Source organism: Stomoxys calcitrans, chromosome 5 (genome assembly GCF_963082655.1).
Source record: "Stomoxys calcitrans chromosome 5, idStoCalc2.1, whole genome shotgun sequence".
In the NCBI taxonomy this organism is placed as follows: domain Eukaryota; kingdom Metazoa; phylum Arthropoda; class Insecta; order Diptera; family Muscidae; genus Stomoxys; species Stomoxys calcitrans.
Window position 1 is genome coordinate 129,434,439 of NC_081556.1, and position 21,464 is coordinate 129,455,902.

A 21,464-nucleotide genomic window follows, 5' to 3' on the forward strand; every position below is an offset into this window, starting at 1 on the left:
GCATAACTATGATACACCAAAAAGAAAAGCGCGCCTTAAAGCTTACAAAATTTTGTTCTTTATTGTTTCTAGTATTTAAAAAAAACGTAAGAAATGAAAATTTGTTGTTTTTTTTAATTTTAACAATTTTCAAATACTATTTCCAAAACACCCCCTTCAAACAAATCAATCAGCGGATGAAACTATTTAACTATGAATAAAAAACAAAACAAGCATTGAAGCCTATAAGAGGTTGACAAAAAACAAAATAAAATGCAGTTTTATTTCCACTTCCTGATTTGATACTGTGTTATGGGTTGTGAGTTCCAGCCGGGGCTTCTTATTACTTGTCCTTGTAGCTTATAACGCCTTTTTCTATTAAATCAGGAATTTCAACCGCCAACCAGGGGGCCAACTGAAATGTAAGAAGAAAAGTTGTGCCATTTTAAATTATTCGAATGGTGATAAGAGGGAATGGTTTTATATTGTCCAAGTTCGAAACAAGGAGAAACAGCGTTTTCGACTTTAAAAATGATGAGATTTTTTGCAGTTATTTGGATATCAATTATGCGAATATGGACTTGTTTTTAGAAGAAAAAACATAGGAGTTGCACTAAACCGAATTTTTGGCCATAATCTTCAATACTGTATACTCAACTCAAAAAATATTTTCGCATCAAAAATTGACAATTTTCATAAGGGGTTAGCCTTGCTAAAATAAATGCAAAAAAATAAAATGTGAAATTTTTAATAATTCTGTTTATTTAACGAATCGTCTTCGAATTTGGAACTGCGAAATGCACTAAAAACTTCGAAATTCGAAAAAATGAAGGACATGCACGCGTTTTAGGCCTTGAAAACGACTTTGAATATTCGCTCCCAATAAAATTTGGTTTTTATGATCTTCTTAACTGAAACCTTTACAGTATTGCTTTATCCTGCACCAATATTGAAAGAGATTTTCTTCACGAATCCAACGGTGTTTTCAGAGTTTTGAAGTTCGCAAAACTTAAAACGTTACAGTAATTTCAAACTAACGTTGATTTTTTGCAATTTTTTGGATATCAATTATGCGAATATGGACTTGTTTTTAGAAGAAAAAACATAGGAGTTGCACTAAACCGAATTTTTGGCCATAACCTTCAATACTGCATACTTAACTCAAAAAATATTTTCGCATCAAAAATTGACAATTTTCATAAGGGGTTAGCCTGCTTAAAAAAAATGCAAAAAAATAAAATGTGAAATTTTTAGTAAGTCTGTTTATTTAACGAATCGTCTTCGAATTTAGAACTGCGAAATGCACTAAAAAATTCGAAATTCTAAAAAATGAAGGAATTTCGACTTTGAATATTCGCTCCCAAAAAAGTTTAGTTTTTGCGATGATCTTAACTGAAACCTTTACAGTATTGCTTTATCCTGCACCGATATTGAAAGAGATTTTCTTCACGAATCCAACGGTGTTTTCAGAGTTTTGAAGTTCGCAAAACTTAAAAAGTTACAGCAATTTCAAACTAACGTTGATTTTTTGCAATTTTTTGGATATCAATTATGCGAATATGGACTTGTTTTTGGAAGAAAAAACATATGAGTTGCACTAAACCGAATTTTTGGCCATAACCTTCAATACTGCATACTCAACTCAAAAAATATTTTCGGATCAAAAATTGAGAATTTTCATAAGGGGTTAGCCTTGCTAAAAAAAATGCAAAAAAAATAAAATGTGAAATTTTTAGTAAGTCTGTTTATTTAACGAATCGTCTTCGAATTTAGAACTGCGAAATGCACTAAAAAATTCGAAATTCCAAAAAATGAAGGAGTTGCAGCGTTTTAGGCCTTGAAAACGACTTTGAATATTCGCTCCCAAAAAAGTTTAGTTTTTGCGATGATCTTAACTGAAACCTTTACAGTATTGCTTTATCCTGCACCGATATTGAAAGAGATTTTCTTCACGAATCCAACGGTGTTTTCAGAGTTTTGAAGTTCGCAAAACTTAAAAAGTTACAGCAATTTCAAACTAATGTTGATTTTTTGCAGTTTTTTGGATATCAATTATGCGAATATGGACTTGTTTTTAGAAGAAAAAACGTAGGAGTTGCACTAAACCGAATTTTTAGCCATAATCTTCAATACTGCATACTCAACTCAAAAAATATTTTCGCATGAAAAATTGACAATTTTCATAAGGGGTTAGCCTGCTAAAAAAAATGCAAAAAAAATAAAATGTGAAATTTTTAGTAAGTCTGTTTATTTAACGAATCGTCTTCGAATTTAGAACTGCGAAATGCACTAAAAAATTCGAAATTCTAAAAAATGAAGGAGTTGTACGCGTTTTAGGCCTTGAAAACGACTTTGAATATTCGCTCCCAAAAAAATTTTGGTTTTTGCGATGATCTTACCAGTATTGCTTTATCCTGCACCAATATTGAAAGAGATTTTCTTCACGAACCCAACGGTGTTCTCAGAGTTTTGAAGTTCGCAAAACTTAAAAAGTTACAGCAATTTCAAACTAACGTTGATTTTTTGCAGTTTTTTGGATATCAATTATGCGAATATGGACTTGTTTTTGGAAGAAAAAACATAGGAGTTGCACTAAACCGAATTTTTGGCCATAATCTTCAATACTGTATACTCAACTCGAAAAATAATTTCGCATCAAAAATTGGCAATTTTCATAAAAAAAAATTTTAAAAAAATAAAATGTGAAATTTTTAGTAATTCTGTGTATTTAACTTCACAACGATCTTCCATAGGAATACTATGAAATTTCGGAGTCATACCGGTACTTTCGAGTAAAAATAGAAAAAAAGTATTTAAAATTGAAACCAATACAGGCTGGAGTACCTCAGGGGATTGTCCTAGGCCCTGTTTTATACCTTCTTTACACCAGAGATATCCCAAAGCCCACTGATGCAACAATTGCAACATTTGCCGATGACACTGCAATTCTTACGACTGCCAATACTAAAACTGAAGCTACAAATAAACTTCAAGCAGCTCTATTAAATATTTTATTTTGGATAAACAAATGGAGAATGAATCTAAACGAAAATAAGTCAATCCACATACTGTTCACAAACATGGACCCTCGTTATTTACCATTGTATCTGAATGGTAAAGTAATACCATTCGCAAACACAGCCAAATAATTGGGAATGACCCTAGACACAAAAATTAAATGGAAAGAGCACGTGAAGAAAAAAAATAAGGAAATAAAAATAAAATTCTCCGTGTTGTACTGGATGCTAGTTGACAATAGAATATCGATTCAAAATAAGCTTCTTTTGTATAATCAAATGATCCAACCAATATGGACCTACGGAATGGACGGTTGCGCTGCCAAGAATGAAGTAGAAAAGATCCAAAAAAATCAAAATGTAATACTTCGTACTATAGCTAATGCAACTTGGTACATACGAAACACCGACCTACACAGAGACTTAGAAGTGAGGACAATATCGGAAGAAATATCCATCCACGCTCTGAAACATGCAAACAAACTACAGAGTCATGTTAACTCTGACTTAAATCATATTGTTCGAAACTATCCAGCCACCAGAAGACTCCAAAGAACTATACTGATAGATCTAGTTCCTTAAGAGGCCATAAATCCGAGGAGATACTACGATGTAGTTACTGAAATATTTACACAGCATGAATTCGAACTAGGCTAAATTTTCTAATTTATATTATATATCTATACGTAATTTTAATATTACTAGATGAGTGTAACTCAGTCCTAATAAAAATTATAAAAAAATGCGAATTTGGGCTTTTTTTTAAGAAAAAACAATAGAAGTTTCACTAAACCGAATTTTTAGCCATAATCTTCAATACTGGATACTCAACTCAAAAAATATTTTCGCATCAAAAATTGACAATTTTCATAAGGGGTTAGCCTTGCTAAAAAAATGCAAAAAAAAAAAAATAAAATGTGAAATTTTTAGTAACTCTGTTTATTTAACGAATCGTCTTCGAATTTAGAACTGCGAAATGCACTAAAAAATTCGAAATTCCAAAAAATGAAGGAGTTGCAGCGTTTTAGGCCTTGAAAACGCTTTGAATTTTCGCTACCAAAAATTTTTGGTTTTCGCAATGATCTTAACTGAAACCTTAACAGTATAGCTTTATCCAGCACCAATATTGAAAGAGATTTTCTTCACGAATCCAACGGTGTTTTCAGAGTTTTGAAGTTCGCAAAACTTAAAAAGTTACAGCAATTTCAAACTAACGTTGATTTTTTGCAGTTTTTTGGATATTAAATTTGCGAATATGGACTTGTTTTTGGAAGAAAAAACATATGAGTTGCACTAAACCGAATTTTATGCCATAATCTTCAATACCGTATACTCAACTCAAAAAATATTTTCGCATCAAAAATTGACTATTTTCATAAGGGGTTAGCTTTGCTAAAAAAATGCAAAAAAAAATAAAATGTGAAATTTTTAGTAACTCTGTTTATTTAACGAATAGTCTTCGAATTCAGAACCGCGAAATGCACTAAAAACATCGAAGTTCGAAAAAATGAAGGAGTTGCAGCGTTTTAGGCCTTGAAAACGACTTTGAATATTCGCTCCCAATAAAATTTGGTTTTTACGATGATCTTAACTGAAACCTTTACAGTATTGCTTCATCCTGCACAAATATCAAAAGAGATTTTCTTCACGAATCCAACGGTGTTTTCAGAGTTTTGAAGTTCGCAAAACTTAAAAAGTTACACCAATTTCAAACTAACGTTGATTTTTTGCAGTTTTTTGGATATCAATTATGCGAATATGGACTTGTTTTTGGATGAAAACACATAGGAGTTGCACTAAACCGAATTTTTGGCCATAATCTTCAATACTGCATACTCAACTCAAAAAATATTTTCGTATCAAAAATTGACAATTTTCATAAGGGGTTAGCCTTGCTAAAAAAATGCAAAAAAAATAAAATGTGAAATTTTTAGTAACTCTGTTTATTTAACGAATCGTCTTCGAATTTAGAACTGCGAAATGCACTAAAAAATTCGAAATTCCAAAAAATGAAGGAGTTGCAGCGTTTTAGGCCTTGAAAACGACTTTGAATATTCGCTCCCAATAAAATTTGGTTTTTACGATGATCTTAACTGAAACCTTTACAGTATTGCTTTATCCTGCACAAATATCAAAAGAGATTTTCTTCACGAATCCAACGGTGTTTTCAGAGTTTTGAAGTTCGCAAAACTTAAAAAGTTACAGCAATTTCAAACTAACGTTGATTTTTTGCAGTTTTTTGGATATTAAATTTGCGAATATGGACTTGTTTTTGGAAGAAAAAACATATGAGTTGCACTAAACCGAATTTTATGCCATAATCTTCAATACCGTATAATCAACTCGAAAAATATTTTCGCATCAAAAATTGACAATTTTCATAAGGGGTTAGCCTTGCTAAAATAAATGCAAAAAAAAAATAAAATGTGAAATTTTTAATAATTCTGTTTATTAAACGAATCGTCTTCGAATTCAGAACTGCGAAATGCACTATAAAATTCGAAATTCCAAAAAATGAAGGAGTTGCACGCGTTTTAGGCCTTGAAAACGCTTTGAATTTTCGCTACCAAAAATTTTTGGATTTCGCAATGATCTTAACTGAAACCTTTACAGTATTGCTTTATCCTGCACCAATATTGAAAGAGATTTTCTTCACGAATCCAACGTTGTTCTCAGTGTTTTGAAGTTCGCAAAACTTAAAAAGTTACAGCAATTTCAAACTAACGTTGATTTTTTGCAGTTTTTTGGATATTAATTTTGCGAATATGAACTTTTTTTGGAAGAAAAAACATAGGAGTTGCACTAAACCGAATTTTTGGCCATAATCTTCAATACTGTATACTCAACTCAAAAAATATTTTCGCATCAAAAATTGACAATTTTCATAAGGGGTTAGCCTTGCTAAAATAAATGCAAAAAAAAATAAAATGTGAAATTTTTAATAATTCTGTTTATTAAACGAATCGTCTTCGAATTCAGAACTGCGAAATGCACTAAAAACTTCGAAATTCGAAAAAATGAAGGAGTTGCACGCGTTTTAGGCCTTGAAAACGACTTTGAATTTTTGCTACCAAAAAAATTTGGTTTTTACGATGATCCTAACCGAAACCTTTGCAGTATTGCTTTATCCTGCACAAATATTAAAAGAGATTTTCTTCACGAATCCAACGGTGTTTTCAGAGTTTTTAAGTTCGCAAAACGTAAAAAGTTACAGCAATTTCAAACTAATGTTGATTTTTTGCAGTTTTTTGGATATCAATTATGCGAATATGGACTTGTTTTTGGAAGAAAAAACATAGGAGTTGCACTAAACCGAATTTTTGGCCATAATCTTCAATACTGTATACTCAACTCAAAAAATATTTTCGCATCAAAAATTGACAATTTTCATAAGGGGTTAGCCTTGCTAAAAAAAATGCAAAAAAAATAAAATGTGAAATTTTTAATAATTCTGTTTATTAAACGAATCGTCTTCGAATTCAGAACTGCGAAATGCACTAAAAACTTCGAAATTCGAAAAAATTAAGGAGTTGCAGCGTTTTAGGCCTTGAAAACGACTTTGAATATTCGCTCCCAATAAAATTTGGTTTTTACGATGATCTTAACTGAAACCTTTACAGTATTGCTTTATCCTGCACAAATATCAAAAGAGATTTTCTTCACGAATCCAACGGTGTTTTCAGAGTTTTGAAGTTCGCAAAACGTAAAAAGTTACAGCAATTTCAAACTAATGTTAATTTTTTGCAGTTTTTTGGATATAAATTATGCGAATATGGACTTGTTTTTGGAAGAATAAACATAGGGGTTGCACTAAACTGAATTTTTGGCCATAATCTTCAATACCGTATACTCAACTCGAAAAATATTTTCGCATCAAAAATTGACAATTTTCATAAGGGGTTAGCCTTGCTAAAAAAATGCAAAAAAAAAATAAAATGTGAAATTTTTAGTAACTCTGTTTATTTAACGAATCGTCTTCGAATTTAGAACTGCGAAATGCACTATAAAATTCGAAATTCGAAAAAATGAAGGAGTTGCACGCGTTTTAGGCCTTGAAAACGCTTTAAATTTTCGCTACCAAAAATTTTTGGATTTCGCAATGATCTTAACTGAAACCTTTACAGTATTGCTTTACCCTGCACCAATATTGAAAGAGATTTTCTTCACGAATCCAACGGTGTTTTCAGAGTTTTGAAGTTCGCAAAACGTAAAAAGTTACAGCAATTTTAAACTAATGTTGATTTTTTGCAGTTTTTTGGATATCAATTATGCGAATATGGACTTGTTTTTGGAAGAAAAAACATAGGAGTTGCACTAAACCGAATTTTTGGCCATAATCTTCAATACTGTATACTCAACTCAAAAAATATTTTCGCATCAAAAATTGACAATTTTCATAAGGGGTTAGCCTTGCTAAAAAAAATGCAAAAAAAATAAAATGTGAAATTTTTAATAATTCTGTTTATTAAACGAATCGTCTTCGAATTCAGAACTGCGAAATGCACTAAAAACTTCGAAATTCGAAAAAATGAAGGAGTTGCAGCGTTTTAGGCCTTGAAAACGACTTTGAATATTCGCTCCCAATAAAATTTGGTTTTTACGATGATCTTAACTGAAACCTTTACAGTATTGCTTTATCCTGCACAAATATCAAAAGAGATTTTCTTCACGAATCCAACGGTGTTTTCAGAGTTTTGAAGTTCGCAAAACGTAAAAAGTTACAGCAATTTCAAACTAATGTTGTTTATTGCAGTTTTTTGGATATCAATTATGCGAATATGGACTTGTTTTTGGAAGAAAAAACATAGGAGTTGCACTAAACCGAATTTTTGGCCATAATCTTCAATACTGTATACTCAACTCGAAAAATATTTTCGCATCAAAAATTGACAATTTTCATAAGGGGTTAGCCTTGCTAAAAAAATGGAAAAAAAATAAAATGTGACATTTTTAGTAACTCTGTTTATTTAACGAATCGTCTTCGAATTTAGAACTGCGAAATGCACTAAAAAATTTGAAATTCGAAAAAATGAAGGAGTTTCACGCGTTTTAGGCATTGAAAACGACTTTGAATATTCGCTCCCAAAAAAATTTGTTTTTGCGATTATCTTAACTGAAACCTTTACAGTATTGCTTTATTCTGCACCAATATTGAAAGAGATTTTCTTCACGAATCCAACGGTGTTTTCAGAGTTTTGAAGTTCGCAAAACATAAAAAGTTACAGCAATTTCAAACTAACGTTGATTTTTTGCAGTTTTTTGGATATCAATTATGCGAATATGGACTTGTTTTTGGAAGAAAAAACATAGGAGTTGCACTAAACCGAATTTTTGGCCATAATCTTCAATACTGTATACTCAACTCAAAAAATATTTTTGCATCAAAAATTGACAATTTTCATAAGGGGTTAGCCTTGCTAAAATAAATGCAAAAAAAAATAAAATGTGAAATTTTTAATAATTCTGTTTATTAAACGAATCGTCTTCGAATTCAGAACTGCGAAATGCACTAAAAACTTCGAAATTCGAAAAAATGAAGGAGTTGCACGCGTTTTAGGCCTTGAAAACGACTTTGAATTTTTGCTACCAAAAAAATTTGGTTTTTACGATGATCCTAACCGAAACCTTTGCAGTATTGCTTTATCCTGCACAAATATTAAAAGAGATTTTCTTCACGAATCCAACGGTGTTTTCAGAGTTTTTAAGTTCGCAAAACGTAAAAAGTTACAGCAATTTCAAACTAATGTTGATTTTTTGCAGTTTTTTGGATATCAATTATGCGAATATGGACTTGTTTTTGGAAGAAAAAACATAGGAGTTGCACTAAACCGAATTTTTGGCCATAATCTTCAATACTGTATACTCAACTCAAAAAATATTTTCGCATCAAAAATTGACAATTTTCATAAGGGGTTAGCCTTGCTAAAAAAAATGCAAAAAAAATAAAATGTGAAATTTTTAATAATTCTGTTTATTAAACGAATCGTCTTCGAATTCAGAACTGCGAAATGCACTAAAAACTTCGAAATTCGAAAAAATGAAGGAGTTGCAGCGTTTTAGGCCTTGAAAACGACTTTGAATATTCGCTCCCAATAAAATTTGGTTTTTACGATGATCTTAACTGAAACCTTTACAGTATTGCTTTATCCTGCACAAATATCAAAAGAGATTTTCTTCACGAATCCAACGGTGTTTTCAGAGTTTTGAAGTTCGCAAAACGTAAAAAGTTACAGCAATTTCAAACTAATGTTGTTTATTGCAGTTTTTTGGATATCAATTATGCGAATATGGACTTGTTTTTGGAAGAAAAAACATAGGAGTTGCACTAAACCGAATTTTTGGCCATAATCTTCAATACTGTATACTCAACTCGAAAAATATTTTCGCATCAAAAATTGACAATTTTCATAAGGGGTTAGCCTTGCTAAAAAAATGGAAAAAAAATAAAATGTGACATTTTTAGTAACTCTGTTTATTTAACGAATCGTCTTCGAATTTAGAACTGCGAAATGCACTAAAAAATTTGAAATTCGAAAAAATGAAGGAGTTTCACGCGTTTTAGGCATTGAAAACGACTTTGAATATTCGCTCCCAAAAAAATTTGTTTTTGCGATTATCTTAACTGAAACCTTTACAGTATTGCTTTATTCTGCACCAATATTGAAAGAGATTTTCTTCACGAATCCAACGGTGTTTTCAGAGTTTTGAAGTTCGCAAAACATAAAAAGTTACAGCAATTTCAAACTAACGTTGATTTTTTGCAGTTTTTTGGATATCAATTATGCGAATATGGACTTGTTTTTGGAAGAAAAAACATAGGAGTTGCACTAAACCGAATTTTTGGCCATAATCTTCAATACTGTATACTCAACTCAAAAAATATTTTTGCATCAAAAATTGACAATTTTCATAAGGGGTTAGCCTTGCTAAAATAAATGCAAAAAAAATAAAATGTGAAATTTTTAATAATTCTGTTTATTAAACGAATCGTCTTCGAATTCAGAACTGCGAAATGCACTAAAAACTTCGAAATTCGAAAAAATGAAGGAGTTGCACGCGTTTTAGGCCTTGAAAACGCTTTGAATTTTCGCTACAAAAAAAATTTGGTTTTTACGATGATCCTTACCGAAACCTTTGCAGTATTGCTTTATCCAGCACCAATATTGAAAGAGATTTTCTTCACGAATCCAACGTTGTTCTCAGTGTTTTGAAGTTCGCAAAACTTAAAAAGTTACAGCAATTTCAAACTAACGTTGATTTTTTGCAGTTTTTTGGATATTAATTTTGCGAATATGGACTTTTTTTGGAAGAAAAAACATAGGAGTTGCACTAAACCGAATTTTTGGCCATAATCTTCAATACTGTATACTCAACTCGAAAAAAATTGTCGCTTCAAAAATTGACTATTTTCATAAGGGGTTAGCCTTGCTAAAATAAATGCAAAAAAATAAAATGTGAAATTTTTAATAATTCTGTTTATTTAACGAATTGTCTTCGAATTCAGAACTGCGAAATCCACTAAAAACTTCGAAATTCGAAAAAATGAAGGAGTTGCACGCGTTTTAGGCCTTGAAAACGCTTTGAATTTTCGCTACCAAAAAAATTTGGTTTTTACGATGATCCTTACCGAAACCTTTGCAGTATTGCTTTATCCTGCACAAATATTAAAAGAGATTTTCTTCACGAATCCAACGGTGTTTTCAGAGTTTTTAAGTTTACAAAACTTAAAAAGTTACAGCAATTTCAAACTAACGTTAATTTTTTGCCGTTTTTTGGATATCAATTATGCGAATATGGACTTGTTTTTGGAAGAAAAAACATAGGAGTTGCACTAAACCGAATTTTATGCCATATTTTTCAATACCGTATACTCAACTCGAAAAATATTTTCGCATCAAAAATTGACAATTTTCATAAGGGGTTAGCCTTGCTAAAAAAATGCAAAAAAAAAATAAAATGTGAAATTTTTAGTAACTCTGTTTATTTAACGAATCGTCTTCGAATTTAGAACTGCGAAATGCACTATAAAATTCGAAATTCCAAAAAATGAATGAGTTGCACGCGTTTTAGGCCTTGAAAACGCTTTGAATTTTCGCTACCAAAAATTTTTGGATTTCGCAATGATCTTAACTGAAACCTTTACAGTATTGCTTTATCCTGCACCAATATTGAAAGAGATTTTCTTCACGAATCCAACGGTGTTTTCAGAGTTTTGAAGTTCGCAAAACATAAAAAGTTACAGCAATTTCAAACTAACGTTGATTTTTTGCAGTTTTTTGGATATCAATTATGCGAATATGGACTTGTTTTTGGAAGAAAAAACATAGGAGTTGCACTAAACCGAATTTTTGGCCATAATCTTCAATACTGTATACTCAACTCAAAAAATTTTTTCGCATCAAAAATTGACTATTTTCATAAGGGGTTAGCCTTGCTAAAAAAAATGCAAAAAAATAAAATGTGAAATTTTTAATAATTCTGTTTATTTAACGAATCGTCTTCGAATTCAGAACCGCGAAATGCACTAAAAACTTCGAAATTCGAAAAATGAAGGAGTTGCACGCGTTTTAGGCCTTGAAAACGCTTTGAATTTTCCCTACCAAAAATTTTTGGATTTCGCAATGATCTTAACTGAAACCTTTACAGTATTGCTTTATCCTGCACCAATATTGAAAGAGATTTTCTTCACGAATCCAACGGTGTTTTCAGAGTTTTGAAGTTCGCAAAACATAAAAAGTTACAGCAATTTCAAACTAACGTTGATTTTTTGCAGTTTTTTGGATATCAATTATGCGAATATGGACTTGTTTTTGGAAGAAAAAACATAGGAGTTGCACTAAACCGAATTTTTGGGCCATAATCTTCAATACTGTACACTCAACTCAAAAAGTTTTTTCGCATCAAAAATCGACAATTTTCATAAGGGGTTAGCCTTGCTAAAAAAAAAGCAAAAAAATAAAATGTGAAATTTTTAATAATTCTGTTTATTTAACGAATCGTCTTCGAATTCAGAACTGCGAAATGCACTAAAAAATTCGAAATTCAAAAAAATGAAGGAGTTGCAGCGTTTTAGGCGTTGAAACGACTTTGCATTTTCGCTCCCAAAAAATTAGCTTTTTGCGATTATCTTAATTGAAACCTTTACAGTGTTGCTTTATCCAGCACCTATATTGAAAGAGATTTTCTTCACGAACCCAACGGTGTTTTCAGAGTTTTGAAGTTCGCAAAACTTAAAAAGTTACAGCAATTTCAAACTAACGTTGATTTTTTGCAGTTTTTTGGATATCAATTATGCGAATATGGACTTGTTTTTGGATGAAAACACATAGGAGTTGCACTAACCCGAATTTTATGCCATAATCTTCAATACTGCATACTCAACTCGAAAAATATTTTCGCATCAAAAATTGACAATTTTCATAAGGGGTTAGCCTTGCTAAAATAAATGCAAAAAAATAAAATGTGACATTTTTAGTAACTCTGTTTATTTAACGAATCGTCTTCGAATTTAGAACTGCGAAATGCACTAAAAAATTTGAAATTCGAAAAAATGAAGGAGTTTCACGCGTTTTAGGCATTGAAAACGACTTTGAATATTCGCTCCCAAAAAAATTTGTTTTTGCGATTATCTTAACTGAAACCTTTACAGTATTGCTTTATTCTGCACCAATATTGAAAGAGATTTTCTTCACGAATCCAACGGTGTTTTCAGAGTTTTGAAGTTCGCAAAACATAAAAATTTACAGCAATTTCAAACTAACGTTGATTTTTTGCAGTTTTTTGGATATCAATTATGCGAATATGGACTTGTTTTTGGAAGAAAAAACATAGGAGTTGCACTAAACCGAATTTTTGGCCATAATCTTCAATACTGTATACTCAACTCAAAAAATATTTTTGCATCAAAAATTGACAATTTTCATAAGGGGTTAGCCTTGCTAAAATAAATGCAAAAAAAATAAAATGTGAAATTTTTAATAATTCTGTTTATTAAACGAATCGTCTTCGAATTCAGAACTGCGAAATGCACTAAAAACTTCGAAATTCGAAAAAATGAAGGAGTTGCACGCGTTTTAGGCCTTGAAAACGCTTTGAATTTTCGCTACAAAAAAAAATTTGGTTTTTACGATGATCCTTACCGAAACCTTTGCAGTATTGCTTTATCCAGCACCAATATTGAAAGAGATTTTCTTCACGAATCCAACGTTGTTCTCAGTGTTTTGAAGTTCGCAAAACTTAAAAAGTTACAGCAATTTCAAACTAACGTTGATTTTTTGCAGTTTTTTGGATATTAATTTTGCGAATATGGACTTTTTTTGGAAGAAAAAACATAGGAGTTGCACTAAACCGAATTTTTGGCCATAATCTTCAATACTGTATACTCAACTCGAAAAAAATTGTCGCTTCAAAAATTGACTATTTTCATAAGGGGTTAGCCTTGCTAAAATAAATGCAAAAAAATAAAATGTGAAATTTTTAATAATTCTGTTTATTTAACGAATTGTCTTCGAATTCAGAACTGCGAAATCCACTAAAAACTTCGAAATTCGAAAAAATGAAGGAGTTGCACGCGTTTTAGGCCTTGAAAACGCTTTGAATTTTCGCTACCAAAAAAATTTGGTTTTTACGATGATCCTTACCGAAACCTTTGCAGTATTGCTTTATCCTGCACAAATATTAAAAGAGATTTTCTTCACGAATCCAACGGTGTTTTCAGAGTTTTTAAGTTTACAAAACTTAAAAAGTTACAGCAATTTCAAACTAACGTTAATTTTTTGCCGTTTTTTGGATATCAATTATGCGAATATGGACTTGTTTTTGGAAGAAAAAACATAGGAGTTGCACTAAACCGAATTTTATGCCATATTTTTCAATACCGTATACTCAACTCGAAAAATATTTTCGCATCAAAAATTGACAATTTTCATAAGGGGTTAGCCTTGCTAAAAAAATGCAAAAAAAAAATAAAATGTGAAATTTTTAGTAACTCTGTTTATTTAACGAATCGTCTTCGAATTTAGAACTGCGAAATGCACTATAAAATTCGAAATTCCAAAAAATGAATGAGTTGCACGCGTTTTAGGCCTTGAAAACGCTTTGAATTTTCGCTACCAAAAATTTTTGGATTTCGCAATGATCTTAACTGAAACCTTTACAGTATTGCTTTATCCTGCACCAATATTGAAAGAGATTTTCTTCACGAATCCAACGGTGTTTTCAGAGTTTTGAAGTTCGCAAAACATAAAAAGTTACAGCAATTTCAAACTAACGTTGATTTTTTGCAGTTTTTTGGATATCAATTATGCGAATATGGACTTGTTTTTGGAAGAAAAAACATAGGAGTTGCACTAAACCGAATTTTTGGCCATAATCTTCAATACTGTATACTCAACTCAAAAAATTTTTTCGCATCAAAAATTGACTATTTTCATAAGGGGTTAGCCTTGCTAAAAAAAATGCAAAAAAATAAAATGTGAAATTTTTAATAATTCTGTTTATTTAACGAATCGTCTTCGAATTCAGAACCGCGAAATGCACTAAAAACTTCGAAATTCGAAAAATGAAGGAGTTGCACGCGTTTTAGGCCTTGAAAACGCTTTGAATTTTCCCTACCAAAAATTTTTGGATTTCGCAATGATCTTAACTGAAACCTTTACAGTATTGCTTTATCCTGCACCAATATTGAAAGAGATTTTCTTCACGAATCCAACGGTGTTTTCAGAGTTTTGAAGTTCGCAAAACATAAAAAGTTACAGCAATTTCAAACTAACGTTGATTTTTTGCAGTTTTTTGGATATCAATTATGCGAATATGGACTTGTTTTTGGAAGAAAAAACATAGGAGTTGCACTAAACCGAATTTTTGGGCCATAATCTTCAATACTGTACACTCAACTCAAAAAGTTTTTTCGCATCAAAAATCGACAATTTTCATAAGGGGTTAGCCTTGCTAAAAAAAAAGCAAAAAAATAAAATGTGAAATTTTTAATAATTCTGTTTATTTAACGAATCGTCTTCGAATTCAGAACTGCGAAATGCACTAAAAAATTCGAAATTCAAAAAAATGAAGGAGTTGCAGCGTTTTAGGCGTTGAAACGACTTTGCATTTTCGCTCCCAAAAAATTAGCTTTTTGCGATTATCTTAATTGAAACCTTTACAGTGTTGCTTTATCCAGCACCTATATTGAAAGAGATTTTCTTCACGAACCCAACGGTGTTTTCAGAGTTTTGAAGTTCGCAAAACTTAAAAAGTTACAGCAATTTCAAACTAACGTTGATTTTTTGCAGTTTTTTGGATATCAATTATGCGAATATGGACTTGTTTTTGGATGAAAACACATAGGAGTTGCACTAACCCGAATTTTATGCCATAATCTTCAATACTGCATACTCAACTCGAAAAATATTTTCGCATCAAAAATGACAATTTTCATAAGGGGTTAGCCTTGCTAAAAAAAAAGCAAAAAAATAAAATGTGAAATTTTTAGTAACTCTGTTTATTTAACGAATCGTCTTCGAATTCAGAACCGCGAAATGCACTAAAAACATCGAAGTTCGAAAAAATGAAGGAGTTGCAGCGTTTTAGGCCTTGAAAACGACTTTGAATATTCGCTCCCAATAAAATTTGGTTTTTACGATGATCTTAACTGAAACCTTTACAGTATTGCTTTTTTGATTTTTTGTTGATTTGATTTTTTGCAGTTTGTTTGATATCAATTATGCGAATTTGGGATTGTTTTTTGAAGAAAAAACATAGGAGTTGCACTTAGCCGAACTTTTTGCCATAGTCTTCAATACCGTATACTCAACTCGAAAAATATTTTCGCATCAAAAATTGACAATTTTCATAGGGGGTAATTTTGCGATGTTGAGCTTGTCTTTTTTAAGAAAAAAAAAATAGGATTTGCGCTAAGCTGAGTTTTTTCCCATAATCTACAATACTGTATACTCAATTCGATTTTCGCATTAAAAACTGAAATTTTATATAAGGATAGTCTTTGCTAAAAAAAATGCAAAAAAATATAAATTTTTCGCAAAAAATTCAAATTTTTAGAAATGCTACCTTAAAAAGAGCAAAAAAAAAAAAAATAAAAACGAAAGTTATGCTTTTCGACTTTCGAAATTCAAATCCAGGATCATCAGCCTATGCACATTAGAGGCTCCAAAAACACAACAACCTTGAAAGTAGTAGCCAGAATAGTCGGTAGTGTGTTGGTGTTGAAGCAGTTGTGTCTTCATCTTTAATTTGCTTGCAGCGTTCTGTTAAATATTCAGTTCTAGGAACTCTGCCACTTGAATGGGTTGCATTCAGATTGATCTAGAAGTTAGGGGGCATGTAAGGTTGTCTGGGCATTAAGACGGCTGTATCTGACAGAACGTAATTAAGCCATAACTACTCTGCAAGTTTCTTGCAAATTAATAGCAACGGTCAGTGAGGTAAAATCTACGAAATCATAGACCTAATGAGTTGAAAGGTTCACTATACGAAGCTTATCGACAACTCCAGGCTATAATGTGTTGCATAAGAGATGTTGCTTTGGTTTGGACTAGTTGTTTAAATACACCATTCCGCGGTGTATAGACCTAACAATAGCCTGCAGTCAGGCTATAATCATCCGAAGGAGACTTCAATGCGTATTACGAATTTTGGCATTCAATCCTGGGTGACAACCAAGGGGGTACGAGTAGTGTTCCTTTTAGAAGAGCACATAGGGGGCTTCACTCTTTGCACGATGAATGAAAACATGCCCACACCAAAATTATGGTTAATTGCAGCAATTTGTGACAGTTAGAAGTAGAAGCAAGTTCCTAGGAGCACTTGCCGTTAGCACTTGAGTTACTGACACAGAAACCAAGTCGATTGCTAATAATAAGACAATTGACCGGTCACTGTTGTTGTTGTAGCCACATTTTCATGTGGAGGTGGCGATCCCCGTCAAGCTCCTGTAGGTGAGCAAGTTCGTTGCGGTCCAAAGGGCCGATCGCCCCGAGAACAATGTGGGCATTGTTTATTTAAAGGCGCCAATTACTCGCCTTGTCATATCGAGCATAATAGGCACTCAGAATTTCAGAAGAGCCGGTGCCGCTCGGCTTCTCACTAAGACTCTCGGCCCGATACCGCTGATTGTCCGCAGCTGCTGTTGCATCTACTCCGTATGGAGTATTCCACTATCCGCAACCTGTGAACGCGTCCGGTAGCTCGCAGCTAAGCTTCTCGTGACAGCAATGAACATCACAGCAATCCAGTGTCGGATGACCGGTCACTGGTGAACTATGCCCATCCCCAATGTGTCCATTGCTTTTCTAGAGACCGCCGAAGTAGTAAATTATTAATTAAATTAATTTTTCAGCAATATTAGCACTAAATCTTTGGCGAGGTATTTGAAATTGCCATAAATGTCATCAAAAACAATAAAAAAAAGCTTGTTACAACATAACTAAAGATTAATTCTATTTTTGATCACTACATGGCGAAATTGAAGCCAACAAATTTCTCTCAACTTACCCCCAATGCCATGGCATGAGCTATACCAAATTTAGGTACATTTCTTGCCCACAAAGGTTTAAAATGGTCTGTCAAACATATTTTTCCTCCGCGATACATTTTTGCTGTTTTTCCATCCAATTCTGGCAGAGCAATTTCTGGCGCCGTCACTGGATATGTTACAGGTATCTATAAAAAAAGAAAAACAACAATTGAATGCTAAAAAAACAAAAACAACGTATAGCACCCACATCAAATTCCACATCGAATTCATATTTTAAAAGGTTATGCATATACCAACATTTGCCAAACCATTTGGTGCCCTCTTTGTTCGATTCCAAATGGAACCAATCCGAGCCACTTTCTTTGTTGTTTTGGACATACTGCAAAATAAAGTTTTTTTCTTGAATGTTAGAAGCCTTCAACAATTTCAAACAGCTGTCTTCGGTGAAAGGAACTTGCTTTGATTAATGCCATATACTCCTCTTTCAGCCTCTGAACCCATATGTCTTTATCTCTAGGACCGGCTCTGGTTTGTAGCAAAGGTATGCTACTCAGGGTTTTTTTGGTGCACTCATCTACCATTGTGGCTGGATAAATTATTTGCAAATATGTTTATGTTTAGTTAATGGAATAAAATAAATAGAATGCCACGTAATGTCAACTAAATGTCATTTTGAATAGAGACCGGCCGAATAAATACTTCGGTTTAGTCTTCCAAATAAAAGTGATGCCAAATCAAGTGTCACAACATAACATAAAGGGGGCGTTCACATTGAAACATTTGCTAGAGGTGATGATAGACTATACAAATGAAAATGCTATACAAATAGATGAACATTAGTTCATTACGTTTGCCCTTGACAAGAAGTAGAAGAGAAATAAAGATGCAGGAAAACAGATAGAGATACGCCCAAGACAAATTAAACTATGTAGTGTACTGAAAACGGCTGAGCACATTTTTTTCTTTCGGAGTATCTGTCATTGAGGTTTCGTAACGTTTGGTTGTGTGTGTGTATTATAGTTAAGAAATATAACACACAAACAACGAAAAATAGCACGAACTAGAACATACTCAAAATCAGAGCTAAACAAAACACTAATTTTGACAGATAGTCTGCTCGGTTTTTTGTTGTTGGTCAAATGCTTGAAGTGATTTGTATTTCAAAGTAAAATTGGCAGCAACAAATTTATTTAGAGCGCATTTATTGTAATCAGCAAAAAACACTACCAAAGTGGATTTATAAAGGTGGTCTGACGCAAACAGCTGTTAACAGCCGTCCAGGCTTGACGGTATGAAGATCTCAGATTTTCGTTTGCATTTTGTTTGCATTCTCTTTTTTGTTATCTTCTTTCTCGCATATTCCCTACGCATGGACGCGTGTTGTTCTTTGTGTGTGTTGGCAAACGTCGATCATCTTGATGACAAGATGGCGGATTGCATCATATGATTTGCGGTTGCTGTTCAAATGAGACCACCTTTAATTGTTGCGCCATGATACACTACGATTCAAGTGATTTGTAATTGTCAACAGGGATTTTTTTAACAGCGTTTTTTATCAGTATTTTTATTGTGTTCAGCACATATAATGTGGTCAACAACTAAATTGGGGAAGCGATTTTATTAAATATAACTAAAAGATATTATAATTTCAATAAGAAATTGTCAGATGTTGAGAAATTACTGTAGAAAATTCCGATAATAACCGGTATTAAATACAATCGCAGTGTTGTATTTGAATTTTTCCGCCTGTAAATCAATTTTTTTGGAGTATGCCATGGTACATTTAAATCTACACCCAACGAAACTACTTTGATTAGCAAATGCCATAATTTCAAATGTCAAAGTGGTTTTAGAAATAAACTTTGTTTTGCAGCAGGATTAACTGAATAAGGATAAGGCAAGCGATCAGCCGACATATTTTTTTGCAGTTTTTGGCATTGAGGAAGTCAACTTGTTTTTTTTTATATACATTCTTTGTTTACGTTTTCTCCTATATGATGAAATTTGACATCCTCAATGGCGTCCATAGGACTAATCCACTTTATGTTTTCTCAAGTGACCTGACCTTCTTTTAATGAATCCTGGTTTTGTAGCTTATCTTCTTCAAATGTGTTTTACATTTCATTCATCATTATAACAGGTTTGTTGCTTAAACCTAGAAAAAACCAAACGTGCTCATTTCAGTACCATACGGTATTGACAGTAAAGCAACACCGTATAGTACAAAAACGATACCGGATGGTATGGATGAAACATGAAATGAGTAGTACAGTTTGGTACTAGCCATAGTACCGTTTTGTTACATATTACCGAACTGGTACTGGTTTAAATACCAATCTGTTATTGGTTTAAGCACCAGACCGTTATTGGGTTTGGTGCCAAACCGTTACTGACTATTTCACCCAAAAATTTAACCAAAAAAAAACATTGAAAATAATTTTAATCTAATTTTATTTCGATTATTATGTTAATAATTACAAAAAGTATTGTTACACTATGATCAAACTCAATTCTTTGTATTCAACAATTGATTCCATATCCATTGATTCCCAGAAGTGGTTTTCATATGAATACACCAACACAGCAACGTTTTCCACACAAGAGACTATCATATTTTTAATGTTAGGTTAGGTTAGGTTGAAAAAAAGGTGCAGATATTAATCCGTCCCATGCCACTATGGACATACACCTAAGCCAGTAATCGGCTTGTTGTGCGCTCTAAAAACTATAAAGTAACCTCAAAAAAGAAAATTTTAAGTTAGGAATTCCGTGCTACTTACAAAATCCTTAATTGTTTTCAAAACCACTCCCCTAAGTTGGTTCATGTCTGATATTGTGTCTCCACCTAAGTGCCGGTATTTGTCGGACGCGAAAGCCGGGAAATGACAAAGGAAATGTTCCAACGTCTCATCATCTTCCTTGCATGCCCCACACATGCTATCACTTGCCGCACCGATTTTACATAAGTGAGCTCGTAGTCTTATGTGTCCCGCTATGATACCAATAGCTATACGGACTTCCTTCTTGCTTCCTTTCAGTAATAGCCTCGTCTTCTCACAATCTGAATCCCCCCAATAGGATTTTCGTCGTCCTACCGACCGTTTCGCTGTTCCACATGTTGCATGCGCATTCGTCGCTCCCTCCCTTAACTCGGACTGCGTCGACCGGAAAGACTTCGTGTATTGTTTTTGATGTAGAATGTCCTTAGAATTTGTAATATTTTCATTTCCACCGCTTTTGAGTATTTGAACAGGTTTTTACCAACTGTGTTAAAACATTTTATTTTTTGTTTAACAAACGTTTTATAATGGCGTCAATATTTTAAGTACAAAGCTCAACAACACTTCTGGCGCGATGACAAGAATACAAATGTGACGCCGTCAATTCTTAATAGCCTCCTTTGTCTGATATTGAATTGATACCAAATGGTATTAAAAATCTTTGCCAATGACGCGAACAATATAATCCCTGGTGGTATTAGTAAAGTACCGTCATTTTTCTATCAGTGTAACCATTTCCATTGAAATTAACTTTGGAAATGACATAAATAAGTTGATTTTTAGAAATTCTTGTGAAGCAAAAGGCGCATGGTATGTAATAGTGCTTCGCATGGTATGTAACTCCACCTTGAGTGCTTGGAGATACTCCAGTCACGGAAAGTGCTGTTCACCCATTATCCGGTTTTTTCCTCCAAAAGACCTTTGCCACTCGGCAAACCAGAGCAACAGCTCCCGCCTCATTGTAGAAGGCGTTTACCCTATCAAGTAGATCTGGTAGTTAGTAAGGACTGGCTAGACTTTTTAAGCGGAACACTAATTTGGAGCGTTAGTAGCAATCCTAGTCCGATGGGTATTGAGGCGGCTGTATCTGCTTCTTCCTAGTTGAGACAGAACTTCTACTGCTCACATCACCCGTCAGATGCGTTGCTTGGTCTAGAGGCTCTCTTTGAGAGGGCTGAATTTCTTCCTGTAGATCGTAAA

General features: G+C 32.9%; 1 protein-coding gene across 1 annotated transcript; it reads right to left on the reverse strand.

The window, feature by feature from the left end:
- Window positions 1-35: 35 nt before the first annotated feature.
- Window positions 36-18,158, reverse strand: LOC106089401 (ubiquitin-fold modifier-conjugating enzyme 1). Its single transcript, XM_013255240.2, has 4 exons — window positions 17,943-18,158; window positions 17,732-17,863; window positions 17,502-17,669; window positions 36-394 (listed from the first exon to the last, which is right to left on the reverse strand). The coding sequence occupies exons 1-4, from the start codon at window positions 18,063-18,065 to the stop codon at window positions 323-325; spliced, it is 495 nt and encodes a 164-aa protein (XP_013110694.1). The 5' UTR covers window positions 18,066-18,158; the 3' UTR covers window positions 36-322.
- Window positions 18,159-21,464: the final 3,306 nt, after the last annotated feature.